We start from the raw sequence: 14,964 nt of genomic DNA, 5'->3' as shown, positions 1-14,964 counted from the left end.
TGCTCCGATTACACCCTACCCGAGCACATTCGCTCATCACTAGTTATAATCTCTGATCCCGTCACATTGTGATCTTTTTAATTACAAGCCATGGTCTAATACAGTTTTATCCATAGTGGTATTTGTTTGCATATCACAGACCTTCAATATGTGATCCTCCGTATTGTTTGATTGTGACATTCCTATTAGGTTAGTAATATCACAATACTGATGTGACCAGGATTTTTTTTTTTTTTTTAAACTGGAGAAACTTGTACAAATGATTGCGATTGTGTTTATCCTCATGTTACAGTTCATCGTAAATGTGGCTTGTGTGTACAGTAATAATCTAGGTTGTAGAAGCCATAACTAATCTTTGATATGAATTTTTATAGTTTTATCATTTGAACATGCAAAAAAAAATAGTAGCTGTCCGTGATTTTTTTTCGTGATACGTCCAAAACATAGATACCAGATTGCCAACGTCGGTTCCTACCAATTAAACCATGGTGACACTTGGGCCTTGGCACAAAAATCATCACAAAAACAGTTCACTGGAAATGTTATGCCAAAACTTTCATACCAAATCTGTAGTCTGTGCATGAGATTTTTTTCGTTCATCTCTCACATAACACAATGCCGATGCTGTAAAATGCAACAGATTTTTTTGCCCAAAATATTCACTGCATTTAATGTTAGTGGGTACATTCCTTAGGACATTACAGTGAGCAGATGAAAAGTCAGCTATGTGGTTTAAACCAGAGAAAAGTACAGCCCAAAACCAGGCAAGTTCACAAAGAGAATCACATGATGTTTAGCTCCAATATACGAAGTGAAAAAAAAAATTGACTGGGGCGCAAATTGTTAATCCACAGCATGTCAATTTCTGCAGCTTTTGAAAGAAAAAGAAATCATGGAATCAAAAAACACATCAAAAGTACGAAACAAAAATCACAAAACCATATTGTTTGTAGTTACTATTGACTTACGCCTAACTTCTATCTGTAGCAGGTGAAAAAGAAAGAAAAAAAACAAAACTGCATATTTCCCCCAAACCCTAAAGTGATTGTCCGGGAAGAAACAAACATCGCAGCTGTAAAATAACATTTGGGTTTTGGAGTATGGAGCCCACACCACATACAGCTGGCACATGCCTCTAACCAGCAGCAGTAGGAGCTAGCTCCGATTGCTGCTTTGTAACCACTCAAGGCCCCTATTGCCCACCCTGGGCTTCATAAGACATTATTACCTTCACTACATGATACAGTTCTGATATTGCTGCATATAGTACATAGTACAAGCCTTCAAATAATCACAGGGTCATACCAGCTAGGGGGATTCAAAGAAGAATTAAAGTATAAAAAAAAAAGAAAAAAGTTTAAAAACATTATGAAATGAAAAAAGGTTTGAATCACTTTCCTTTTTCCAATTTACAAATAAAGAAATTAAAAAAATGTGTATATATAAAAATAAAACATTTTTTGGTCTGCGTGAAAAAAAATGGCTGGTGTGCACTGACACAAATTATTATTGTTGCCCAGCAATTGTCTGCAGCATTTTCTGCATGATACCAAAACCGTCAGTCTTGTAGAAATTATACTAATTATACTAATAACACAGGAGCCAATCTTACCTTCCTCTCGGGGCTGGTTGAAGTCCTGACCATTAGCCAAGGGGGTGGAACTTAGAACTCTTACATTTAGTGAATTCACGGCTCAATTAGACCACGTACAGAACAGTAAGCCTCACTCATACGTCCATGTTTCTTCATGCACGCAATCAAATGGTACGACTGGATAAAGAAATCAATGACCAAGCTTCTCCTATTCAGTACAATGTTATTCCTGGACAGCACAATGATGCCATCCTTCTGCGATCAGTGATTTTCATGGACACATACATGTTTCGGTGCTATTCATCTGTGATGCTAGTAATAATCGGCCATGTCTTTGTGACATTTGTACGGACACACAGTCCACAGGAAAACAAACATGTGAACAGCCCCATAGAGTATAATGGCTACGTGTTTTATCCGTGAAAATCGAGGACAGAACACGTACCAGAAACATGGACGTCTGAATGAGCCCTAAAGAGGAAGAAAAGGGAAACATAGCGGAGTTCCAGAAACACATAGATTTCTGCATGTATTTTTCTTCCTGTTAACTGTAATACGAGACAAAATATTTAAAAAATTAGCATTAATTGAGGAATTGCTGGCATTTTTTAAATTAATGTGTACTTTGTGTTTAGTGGGTTTTTTAATGGGGTTTTCCAGTTTGTTAAAAAAAAACAAAAAAAAAACACAAGATAACAAGCATTACTGGTCCGCCCCGGGCCCAGCACTAAATTTCTGGAACTCTTCTTTGTGTGCATTGTCTATAGCACTGTTGACAGTTCAGCAGCCAATCAGTGAGCGGCTCCGGCGGTCATCTCGGGGGCACTTCCGGTGAGTTCAGCTATTGACTGCAGTGCTTTCGACATAACGTTACTGAAGAAGACAGTAACATACACCGGAAGCAGCGGCAGAGAGTCATCATTGAAATCGTTAAGGGTGAGTATTGCACAGTTTTGTTTTATAAAAATAAACTGCAGCCAGGAAATAGGGGTTTTCCAAAACTAGAAAACCCCTTTAAGGTATGTGCACACAGCATCATTGAGACACCTGCGCAGCGATCACGTTTTCCCAGGCAAAGCCACTTCAGGAAAATGCTTGCAGTCTGTCTCCTGAAGTGGATTTGCTGTTCTTGCCAACGGTTCCACTACGGACAACTTTCACGCTATACTGTGAAACATAGTAAGCGGGCAGCTTCCCAACAGAACCCTAAGAAAGAGCACGTCACCTATTTTAACCTCTTCAGGATTTACAAACGCTGAAGCAGTTAAAAAAGTAACATAAGAAGGAATATGTGCACAGCAATGTTATTTTAACATTGCTGTGCATCATGTTTATTTTATGGGACGCTTCTGTGTGCTTATTCAGCCAGATTACAATCGGAATCGGACAGAAAAACACGCTGTGTGCACATACCCTTAAAGACACCCCCCCCCCCAAAAAAAAAAAAAAATAAAAATAAAAATTCAATAGGAGCAAAAACAAAAAAAAAAGAACAAAACAAGAGCTACATAAAAAAAAACAACTTGTTTTTCAGCTGTATCTAATCAACAGTTAGGGGACACTTCACTAGTGAGGTCCATTTTCTGTCTTTAGAAGTATTAGTCTATGGGGAGTGTGGAGGGAACGAGATTGTTTTGTTGCATTTTAAACCCTCCAATTTCCCAAGGTGCGTAAGTGACACCAGAGGTGCCCGGCGGCTGCTCATCTCTGCCCACACCTCCATGCCAACAGCCAGTGAGATCAGAAACCAGCGTTTTTACAGTTAACAGAATAGGGTTGATGTTGATTGACATGGTCCTACTTTATACTTGTGTAACCATTTAAACAGAGTCATCTTCAGTTTTGGGATGAGTTGTGAATTGAATGGTGATAAAATTGACAATATAGAGAGAAGTGCTGAGAAATGATACAATCACGTGTCTCACAATGCGCGCGCGCTGTGCATACAAGTGCTCTAAATGATAAGTAGCAATCTAACTTCACATATGTCGTGACTTTAAAATCAATTTACAAAATAAAAATCTAGGCGCAGTTTTCAGATACAGATATGTGACATAAAATAGCATCCTGAAGCCGATACAAGTGCCGTAGAAACGTCTCTTCACTTTATGCCAAGAACACACAGGTACTCCAAAAGTCCGGGTACTGGTCACATAGATATGCTTCATTTATGTATGGCGAGGTTTGGACACACGTTCCACAATGCAAAGCTACAGTATAGTAACCAAACAGAAAAAGCTGTTAGTTAAAATAACCGTCTTCAGATAAATTCCCATCGTTCTCTACAGTGATAAAGAGCCTGTTAACAATATTCCAACAGCCAGCCATACAAAGGACAGGGTACATCCGAGGACATATCCAAGTGTTCACAGTATTGCAGAAGAGCTTGTAAGAGGTCACCAATCTTCCAGCCTTTTTCTCGAACCAGTCTGAAAAGCTGAAAGGACAAAAAAAAAAAATTGTGATGATTCCATAAGTGAGTTATAGCCATGAAAATACGCAAACTCAATGTCAACCTAACATAGGTCTTGTCCTTGACAGAAAAATTGACAAGATAAATATTTTGACATAGAAAACCTTACAACTCCGTGGTTTGTGGGTTAAAAAAAAAGGGTAAAAACAGGAAATTTTGAAAAAGAAGGTAAAAAGTTTGTCACCGCACCCTAATACCACACGTCGTAACACAAGCCTAATTATTCATGTGGATTTTCCTATTGTGGCAGAGAGTGGTATTTGTGGGTACTGCTCCACCTTAAACCAAAATATTCTTGTATATTTTAGAATTTGTTCTTCACACTCTGTGCGTTTCCTGCAAACAATAAGGTTTTACATTTTTGCAACCAGCCAGGTACACAATCACTACCGATGAGTCCAAAAGTTCAGTTACAGTAACTAAGTAGGTTCCTATGGAAAACCACAGAAAATACATTGTGAAATCATTATGAGTTGAGACAAAGCTGAGCTTGCACAAACCAGATGTGCAGAATAACAAAAAAGGCAAGTAAAACTAAAAGAATGCTTGTCTATATGCCAGGGCCAGAGGTTAAAGGAATTAAAAGGAATCTGTCAGTAGGAGCAACCCTCCTAAGCCGTCTATATGTCAGTGTATATATCAGCATGTAGGTCATAGCAAGCTGAATAAAGTGATGCTTGATATCTGCGATCTGAGGTTTTATTCCAAAGAAACCCACGGTCTTCATATATGTAAATGAGCGGTTCAGGGCTATGGGCCGGACACTGATCTTATTATAAATGAAAGGGGACATTACCAGTGTGAGACATGTAACTAAAACAGGACAGTAGCACTGAACTTTGTCTCATAACAAACACGTTAACAACTGCAGCTCTCACAGCTCTGCTCTATTGCAACAATATTGCAATACTGTCTGCCTGTGAGATGATGGCTGTGCCTGAAGCGGCAGATGTGTCAGGTATAATCACACACAGCTCTGCAGCGAGATCAGAGAGCGGCCATTACACATCACACTGGTAATGCCCCCTTCCATTTACAATAATCTCTGGAAGCAGATCAGTGTCCGATCTATAGACCTGGACAACTCATACACAGAAGACAAATGTAGATTCACTGGAATAAGACATTGGATCTCAGATATCAAGGTATCATTTCACTCAGCTTCCTATGACCTGCATGCCCACATAGACAGCTTAAGAGGGTTGAACCTACTGACAAATTCCTCTAAAGGAAACAGCTGGGCGGCTGGGATACGTCCGTAACTTCCATAGAAGTCATTGGGGAGTACTTAAACTGCATAGAACAGTGAGCTACATTGCAACTCATATATTTCAAATTAAATGCTGGGACTCATAACTGGATAAAAGAAAAATTTAGACCTGTGGATTTCAAGTATGGTTTTTATTTTTAGTAACACACGTGGGACAATGTATCTGACTGTCAAGGGAGTTCAACAGTTGCTGAAGGTTTGTGTGCATCACTTGTAAGGAACCGTAACTTACAGTCAAAAGTTCTTGTTTGGTATGGTCAAGAAAGTGAATCTCAGAAATTCCAGACTCCGAAGCGGCGATCCACTGTAACATGGTCCTGAGCTGTGACTCCACTGTGATTGGCCCTGTATCCACATTTCTGATGTGTAGTATCTTATTCTGCGGATTTACAACTGCAACACAATCAGAGGCAATTTGTATGTACACTAGGAATAATCCATTCACAATTCTTTAGCACAATGGCAAAAAAAAACCCTCTTCCGCCATTATTAGTATATGTGCACAAGTCTAGTATTTGACGCAGAAAAATAATGGCAGGAAAAACGCAAAGTAGAATGTGTGCAATTTTAATCCATTCATTTAAATGGGTGAAAAACACTGCAAAAATGCTGAAAAAATTGACATGCTGTAGATTTTTTTTAAAAGGTTCAAATCTGAAAGTAAAAATATGCAGCATGAGATTTCAGAAACGTCATTTATTTTGCTGGCATTGTAAAAACTACATTCTTTCCCCGGTAAAAACATGTGAACAAACCCTTATTTACTTTTATCTGTGTGAACAACATAAATCGCAAACAAAAGTAATTGAACTAATAATGACAAACATGAGCATGGTCTTCAGTACTGTGCTACAAGAGACTTTTGTTGCTCATTGATTGAGGGTCTTTCTGCTCACAGTCATTCCTGAATATTCCAGTACTTTATCTTAAGAAGATATTGACTTGCGTTGGTAGTAGGTTTTCTTCCTTATCCAATCAGCACTGCGACGCGACATTCTATGAATTTTACAAAATCTCGATCAGAGCCTCAGTGAGCTCCTAGGTGAGTGTCAGATGCACTTAAACATAATAACAAAAAAATAATAAATAGAAACTGAGCCTGCACAGCTTTAGAACATTAATGTATAGGTGCACAAATATAAGACTATGTGGCCAATATACAAACATATGCATACACAATGTGTCAGCACACTGTGATCTCCACCATTTCTGTAAATGTTAAAAACGTAAGGTATTTAGCATTTTCTTAATCAAGAAGCGCAAAAGCCATCCAACCACGTCAAGGTGTACCTATATATAGATGGACCCTACCACTTGTGGCCTGGTTTGGCACAGAGAGGTAGGACAAGTGATAGGGTTTATCCATATTTAGGTACACCTTGATGTGGTTGGATGGGTTTTGCCATATGATGTAAGCATCACTGCTTAGATTACTGGGTGCAGCCGTTCTTACACAAACAGAGCTGCATTCAGATTTACATCAGGATCTCTGTGTACAAAGCCCATAGACAGGAGGGGGGAGGAGTCTGACTAGTCCAGGAATATTAGTCTTAAGGTACCGTCACACTTAGCGACGCTGCAGCGATACCGACAACGATCCGGATCGCTGCAGCGTCGCTGTTTGGTCGCTGGAGAGCTGTCACACAGACCGCTCTCCAGCGACCAACGATCCCGAGGTCCCCGGTAAACCAGGGTAAACATCGGGTAACTAAGCGCAGGGCCGCGCTTAGTAACCCGATGTTTACCCTGGTTACCAGCGTAAAAAAACAAACAGTACATACTTACATTCAGCTGTCTGTCCCTTGCCGTCTGGTTCCTGCACTGACTGCTGGCCGTAAAGTGAAAGTGAAAGCACAGCACAGCGGTGAGTCACACAGCCTTGACTCACCGCTGTGGCTGTGCTCTGCTTTCACTTTACGGCCAGCAGTCAGTGCAGGAACCAGACGGCAAGGGACAGACAGCTGAATGTAAGTATGTACTGTTTGTTTTTTTACGCTGGTAACCAGGGTAAACATCGGGTTACTAAGCGCGGCCCTGCGCTTAGTTACCCGATGTTTACCCTGGTTACCAGTGAAGACATCGCTGAATCGGTGTCACACACGCCGATTCAGCGATGTCTGCGGGGAGTCCAGCGACCAAATAAAGTTCTGGACTTTCTTCCCCGACCAGCGACAGCACAGCAGGGGCCTGATCGTTGCTGCCTGTCACACTGGACGATATCGCTAGCGAGGACGCTGCAACGTCACGGATCGCTAGCGATATCGTCTAGTGTGACGGTACCTTAAGTAATAAATCCTTCACAGTTAGTAAACAACAGCACGCACGTTGACAAGTGACACATATCTGAATTCTGTGTTTCGGCCGCTATCTCCTGCTGTTTTCAGATTACATAGCAAAAAACCTGCTGACAGATTCCCTTTAAAAAAGTAAAGAATAATCGGACAGTATTCAGATGCCATCTGTGTGCTTGAGTAGTCTTCGGGGGGGGGGGGGGAGGGCGGGGGTTGTTTCTTTGTACATCCAAGAAAAACTGATGATGATAAAAACTAACACACAGACATAACTGATGACACTCTGATAAAACACACTATGAAATATTTAAATATACCGCACACTCTATGGGTAATTATTTTCAAAGTATAGGATTTTATTCACATAACATCAGTAAGGGAGCAGAAACAATTTTATATGTACAGTGAGCGACCGAAATATTTTTGACGTTTCGACCCTCCCGAGTCTTACTCTTAAAGTCGCTAGAAAATAAACAGAAACAGGTATAAATAACAACAAACATAAGCAATATTGCGGAAAAATGAAATAAAGCAGAAAAAATAATAAAATAAATTATCCATGTGTTGATTGCTGTGTAATTTGATTGCTGAGTAAGACTCGGGAGGGTTGAAACGTCAAAAATATTTTGGTCACTCACTGTACATATAAAATTGTTTCTGCTCCCTTACTGATGTTATGTGAATAAAATCCTATATTTTGCATAGAATTACCCATAGAGTGTGCGGTGTATTTAAATATTTCATATTGCCAGGGACTTTTATAGTCCATTACACCAGCACCTCGCTCCTCTAGACTGAGTGCACACCATTATACTTTATCTACTGAATTACACCTTAGACAGAATGTCCTAGATTAGATTGCTGAATACCAGTGTACTCTTAATCTCTACTTCTAAGTTTCACTTGTATATAAAGCCACAGGAGAAACCAAATATAATTACCTTCTGCAGTTATTTTTGGGTCTTCATCTTTATCTTCTGTGCCGTCACTAAGGTTCGACAGGCAAAACATTATTATTAAATAGAACAAAAATCTCTTTCGCAAAGATACCCATGCAAAAGTTTAAAAAAAAGGTTTAAGTAGTGCAGAAAAAAGTAAATGTGTCTAGGGAATACAAGTCATGGGTTGCATGCACATGTTGTGACCACAGTGAGGGACTTTTATTGCCACCATTGGGACAAAAACACGTTTTATAACAAAATTTAAACACAAACCCACTGAATAAGAATGCCAACTTAACTGTACTTTTCAATATATAATATGTTTTATGGGCATACCCTCTTATCTCGCTAATAAAGTCAATGATGTGCCATTAGTAATCATCTGCAATCATGTAATCATATAAAGATTGTGAAACAGGAATAAGAACTGTAGATTTAGGTGACAGACCTCCAAATTATGGAGGCAGGGTTATAAAGTTCAAGTAAATATAGCACCATCATGGTGGGTGATTCTGAGGTCCTTGCACAGTTTAGACCAGGGGTCTCCAACCTGTAGCTCGAGAGCCAAAAGTGGCTCCTGGGCCTGTGGTGTGTGGCTCGTGGTTATCTGCCAGCTTGGGGCATTAGCACCAGGTGTAGCAAACCGCTATTAACAATGGCTCTCTAGATGATGAGTTTTGTGTGCAGCCTTATACAGAAGAGCAGATCTGAATGGAGGTAAGATAGGAAACCCTGGAGCTTGGCACACTGTCTTGGTGGGATTTCAGTGGAAATTCTTCGGCTATCATTATACCGGTAATAGGGGGTTCTGGGTGTCACTACTGAGCAGGATGTGGCTCGCACCCGTCTCTCAGAGATGAACATGGCTCTCAAGGTCAGAAAGGTTGGGGACCTCCGGTTTACACTGTCATGTAGGGTGAGACAGGTGCTCTTGGTGTCCGTCATGTAGGGTGAGACAAGTGCTCTTGGTGTCCGTCATGTAGGGTGAGACAGGTGCTCTTGGTGTCCGTCATGTAGGGTGAGACAGGTGCTCTTGGTGTCCGTCATGTAAGGTGAGACAGGTGCTCTTGGTGTCCGTCATGTAGGGTGAGACAGGTGCTCTTGGTGTCCTCCGATTCACCCAGTAACGTGCATTTGACTTTAATGACCATTCATTTTTCATGTCAGAAATATACATCCTGCCCCGGTCTCTGTTCTATACATCGTCATTGTGTAGATGCACTAGTGGGACTCATACACCTACAGATTTAATAGCCCCTCCGGCCCAGTATCTAAAAGCAATGATGAAACACCTCCTCCTTGCATGGTTGTCTGTATTTTATGTAGTATTTTTATAATGTAACGTTATCTTAACAAAAACAAAAAAACAAAAAAATGATTAACATACATTTAGACAAACTATAAAATCATTGGCTCGGTCACTCATATATAGGAGGGAGCATGCACATTATTAAAGATGACACATGCATTAGATTCAGCAGAATATTTCATGCGTATTCCAGAGGTCGCCTATTTGCATGCACAGCTTCTAACTAAACTAACCTGTCTGATGGTGGGAAGGATAAATTCTCTTCACACATGTCTCCCTCCAAACCCAAACTGCTCCAGCTACTGCTGTTACCATTACTACCAGAAGAAGACAATATTCACTGGATCACGTTTCGGGTGTAAAACAGACAAAATACATCACAAGATGCATCTGGCAATAAAATGCATGGCATCGAGAAGGAAAGGTCTTCGCGAAGAGGTAACATTATCTAGGGTTAACCATTTGAGAATTATGATATTTGTTCTATAAAGCAAACATAAGAATGCCATAAAGGCGCTGTGGGGGAGCAACCCATTTTGGGGGTTATGGCGATTCGTCTACGCCGATAATGGGTATAGCTGTATGAATGTACATTTTGTTAATATGTATGCGTCTATAGCCGGCGGCATTGCTAATTAGCGCCCGCGCACTATGTGGCGCGTACATTTTAGTTTTTTTGTGTGCTAGCGCTTGCACTGCTGTCTATACCTGCGATCTATACTTCTTTGCAACTGAACGTTCAGCCTTGCCTCTTGACGCCGATGTACTGGCGTCTCGGGCAAGATTATCATTGTTTATATTCTGTGACTGGGCGCTCTGTAGGCGCATGCGCATCTTTCTGTTACTTTGTTTGGCCGGCCGGCCTTCTCTGGTGGCCATAGCAACGTGTTTATATCGGGAGTATGCGCAGTTGGACTCTGGCTCTCTCATTAAGGAGGGCGCACCTGAGCCAGTGGCATCGCTGGTTGGCACCTGCGCATTAAGGCGCGCGCACATATTCCTAGCATTTGGACCTCGGGGAACTCTGGAGCTCTCACAGCTGTTCTGAATCCCTTCACTCCGGTATGTAATTGGGGCTATATATAGATCTTTGAATTGTGCCTCAGGTATACTCTTTCTGCCCCTGACCAAGCTACCTGTGTGTAGCGATACGCGTTGGGCTTCGGCCCCCCTCCTCTCTCCTGACTGACACCCTGGCTTCAGCTCCGTCACACCTCCTGGCTGCCTGCGGCTCTGCAGCACCTGTGTAACGTATTTACTCTCTGTATCTCTTATTTGTCTCCCACCTGCTCTGATTTAGATATTGGTCGTGCTCAATGTTCATTATTTACGTGTGCAGGCAGCAGATATTATACTATCAGTGTGAGACAGGGTTATTTACTTTTCATTAGTCCGAGGGACTCTCAGGTGGTATGTGTTTGACCGCTTCATGTTAGATTACTGCATAATGGGGATAGGAGCTTTTGTTTAGTATTTATGCACTCAGCACCTGCATGTATACCTTTTTGGGTTGTACCTTTTGCCAGATCAGCGGGAGTGTTCAGTTTGTATGGGGGGAGGAGGGGGAGTTCTTACTATCTACAGGGCATTGTTTTCATGTATGTGTTTTTTAAGTGGTTTTATTGTACTGTTTTTCTGTGTGCACTTTTCTAATAAAAGCCATATTGTGTAATTGTTCTGGTGATCTCCCTATCAGCGTATTCTTTTCTCTTTGCGTATTGGTTTACTGTTTTTGTACGCTGTGGGATCGATCCCATTGTTTATATTTTTTCATATTTCTATGGTGCCCTCCATACTATACATATATGTGGGGGAGCAACCTAAATACCAAAGTGTAGGTGAAAAAAATGTTGCTTAAGATGCACACATTTTTAATGTGCTTTTTTTTGCAGCAAAGTTTATTAGATTTTTAAACTCTCATTCACGTTACTGCGCCAGAAAAATCTACAGTAAAAATGCTGTGTGTGAACATAGCCTAAAGCTACGTGCCCTCAATCAGGAAAAGTAGCATTTTGGACGCAGCTTATTTTTCATGAGTCCAAAACGCTGCGTTCTACATTACAAGCACAGTGGATTTACAGAAATCCCATGCCCACCGTGCTTCTGTTTAACACTGCATGATCTCACCTGCCTTGCGGGTTTACAAATTTCTGTAGCGGAGACGCTAGTCTCCTCTGCGTACTTTCCCTGAATAGACTCATGACAAGTGCATCATGTAGAAAGCAGCGTTTTGGACATAGCGAAAATACGCTGCATCCAAAACGCTACTATTCCTGATCATGGGCACATAGCCTAACACTAAGAATCTACTTATCCAAACGATTGGACTTCAAACAAGGGATCACAAGCTTCAAACTATTTGTATCTAAGAAATTACAGCCCCAAGTTAGAACATATCCACATTTTATGTTGTAGTTATCTTTCAGAGACAAATTGAGCTTAGCACAGCAGACATGAAATGAAAATCTGAGCTACAAAACTTAAAGGGGTTTCCCCACAAACAAAAGTTCATTGTAATCATTAGATCTTGGAATAATAATTTCCACAATTGGATATGTTTAAGTAAAATATCCCTGAGATAATGTTATAATGTGCCCCTTCTGTGTACTGTGTAATTGCTGTGTCTGACCGTACAGGACATGGTCTGATCATACCACAGCTCCTGGGCAGGGGAGGAAGCAAAAGAGTATACAGACATTACAGCAGGGGATCACAGCGGATTTTTTTCTGTGAGGTAAAATATTTCCCTGCCTGTTTTCAAACAATGTTTTACCTCACAGAAAGGATCAGCTGTGATCCCATACTGTAATATCTGTGTACTCCCTTTTGCTTCCTCCCCTGCCCAGGAGCTGTGGTAGGATCACACCACGTTCCTGTACGGTCAGACACAGCCATTACACAGTACACAGCAGGGGCACATTTGTAAGATTATCTCAGCACAGGAACATTTTGTTTAAAAACATCCAATTGTGGAAATTATTATGATTCACAGATCTATTGATTAAAATAAACTTTTGTGCCTGGGAAAGCTCCTTTAATGGTATTCTACCCATGACCAGGAAAACTAGAAGTTGCGCCATTTCCCTATACATTAATTGTAAAGTGCTGCGGAATATGTTGGTGCGATTTAAATAACATTTTAGAATGTCACTTACCTGTCACTAAGCTGAAGAAAACTGCTGCATTCATCCTGGTGTTCGTCTTCAAAGCTCAAATTTGACCAGCTGCCTGTGCTGTCATCACCCATGCTGACACTGGTGTGTTGACTGGTCACCGAGTCTACTGACTGGAAGCCATCTTTGCCAATAGAACTAACAGCAGAATATAAAAAGAGCAAACATATCTCTAAAATGCAAATAATGCCCAAATCAGTGAAAAAAAGTAAAAAGTAAACTATGAGCCACCCAGGGTTAAGAAAGTTATACCAACAACAGTAACAAAATACAAAGCAGGATGGGGGGGGTGTACATTCACTATTTGGAATAGTTTTAAAAGGAGTCCGTTAGCACAAAATAACTGGTCAAACCAAGCACAGACAATGGTGCACCCTTGCCATGGCCAAACAGTTCAGTGACCCTAACTCCCAGGGGTTTTTCATCTATATCTTCTCACCTCTTCCTTGGATGACAGCTCTGGCTTTATAAAAGCCACAGAAGGACAGAAACAGATAGGAAAGGGGTTGCTGGGAAGGTGCATTGAACTGTTTGACTGCACCAAGAGACTGTGCTTGGTTTGACAGATTGTGCTTGGTTTGATAGATCATTTTGTGCTGACAGACTCACTTTAATAAGGAAACAACTAGAGTTGGTGTGTATCGATTTTTGTGCCCCAATCCATCTGGACAGTGGTTGATGGCCATTGAATAGGAATGGAAACACTGTCCCTTACCGGACGGGATCAGTGGCTCTTCCTTAGCCGATCCTGGTGCAAAGTCACGTATGTGTCACACCACAATGATGACGTTGTAACACGCCAGCTAATCAAAAGGATGCCGTCAGGAAAAAGGCAATTCTGCTTCTAAACCACTGTTGTGGCCAATGGACCGGGACGTAGGATTCTACTCGCCCTAACTCTAGAAACAACAATCAACACTTGGAATTGTTGCTGATATTTATAGGGGTTGTGCAGGGAAGATGTCTTGCCAAGGGGCTCAAAAAGGTTTTAAAATAATAAAAATCATAATTCACTGATCATCTGCTGCTTCTATTTGAGTGCTTACCAGGTCCCCCACTAGTCTCTTCTTCCTGCTCCTGTCTTCCCCCACTAGTCTCTTCTTCCTGCTCCTGTCTTCCCCCACTAGTCTTCTTCCTGCTCCTGTCTTCCCCCACTAGTCTCTTCTTCCTGCTCCTGTCTTCCCCCACTAGTCTCTTCTTCCTGCTCCTGTCTTCCCCCACTAGTCTCTTCTTCCTGCTCCTGTCTTCCCCCACTAGTCTCTTCTTCCTGCTCCTGTCTTCCCCCACTAGTCTCTTCTTCCTTCTCCTGTCTTCCTCCACTAGTCTCTTCTTCCTGCTCCTGTCTTCCCCCACTAGTCTCTTCTTCCTGCTCCTGTCTTCCCCCACTAGTCTCTTCTTCCTGCTCCTGTCTTCCCCCACTAGTCTCTTCTTCCTGCTCCTGTCTTCCCCCACTAGTCTCTTCTTCCTGCTCCTGTCTTCCCACACTAGTCTCTTCTTCCTGCTCCTGTCTTCCCCCACTAGTCTCTTCTTCCTGCTCCTGTCTTCCCCCACTAGTCTCTTCTTCCTGCTCCTGTCTTCCCCCACTAGTCTCTTCTTCCTGCTCCTGTCTTCCCCCACTAGTCTCTTCTTCCTGCTCCTGTCTTCCCCCACTAGTCTCTTCTTTCTTCTCCTGTCTTCCTCCACTAGTCTCTTCTTCCTGCTCCTGTCTTCCCCCACTAGTCTCTTCTTCCTGCTCCTGTCTTCCCCCACTAGTCTCTTCTTCCTGCTCCTGTCTTCCCCCACTAGTCTCTTCTTCCTGCTCCTGTCTTCCCCCACTAGTCTCTTCTTCCTTCTCCTGTCTTCCTCCACTAGTCTCTTCTTCCTGCTCCTGTCTTCCCCCACTAGTCTCTTCTTCCTGCTCCTGACATTTGAAA

At 41.7% G+C, this 14,964-nt stretch overlaps 1 protein-coding gene across 1 annotated transcript in view; it reads right to left on the bottom strand.

The window, feature by feature from the left end:
• Nucleotides 1–219: 219 nt before the first annotated feature.
• The window catches only part of AKAP11 (A-kinase anchoring protein 11), a 71,902-nt gene continuing 57,157 nt past the window's right edge, over nt 220–14,964 (bottom strand). Inside the window, exons 8-12 of the mRNA XM_069758218.1 lie at nt 13,034–13,189; nt 10,112–10,195; nt 8,570–8,616; nt 5,570–5,730; nt 220–4,031 (exon numbers count right to left, since the gene is read on the bottom strand). Coding sequence (XP_069614319.1) covers nt 3,897–4,031; nt 5,570–5,730; nt 8,570–8,616; nt 10,112–10,195; nt 13,034–13,189 — 583 coding nt within the window. The 3' untranslated portion in view covers nt 220–3,896. The remainder of the gene's footprint in view (nt 4,032–5,569; nt 5,731–8,569; nt 8,617–10,111; nt 10,196–13,033; nt 13,190–14,964) is intronic.

The sequence above is a fragment of the Ranitomeya imitator genome, chromosome 3 (assembly GCF_032444005.1).
Source record: "Ranitomeya imitator isolate aRanImi1 chromosome 3, aRanImi1.pri, whole genome shotgun sequence".
In the NCBI taxonomy this organism is placed as follows: domain Eukaryota; kingdom Metazoa; phylum Chordata; class Amphibia; order Anura; family Dendrobatidae; genus Ranitomeya; species Ranitomeya imitator.
Note: the sequence above shows the minus strand (reverse complement) of the source record. Positions and strands in the feature narration are given on the sequence as shown.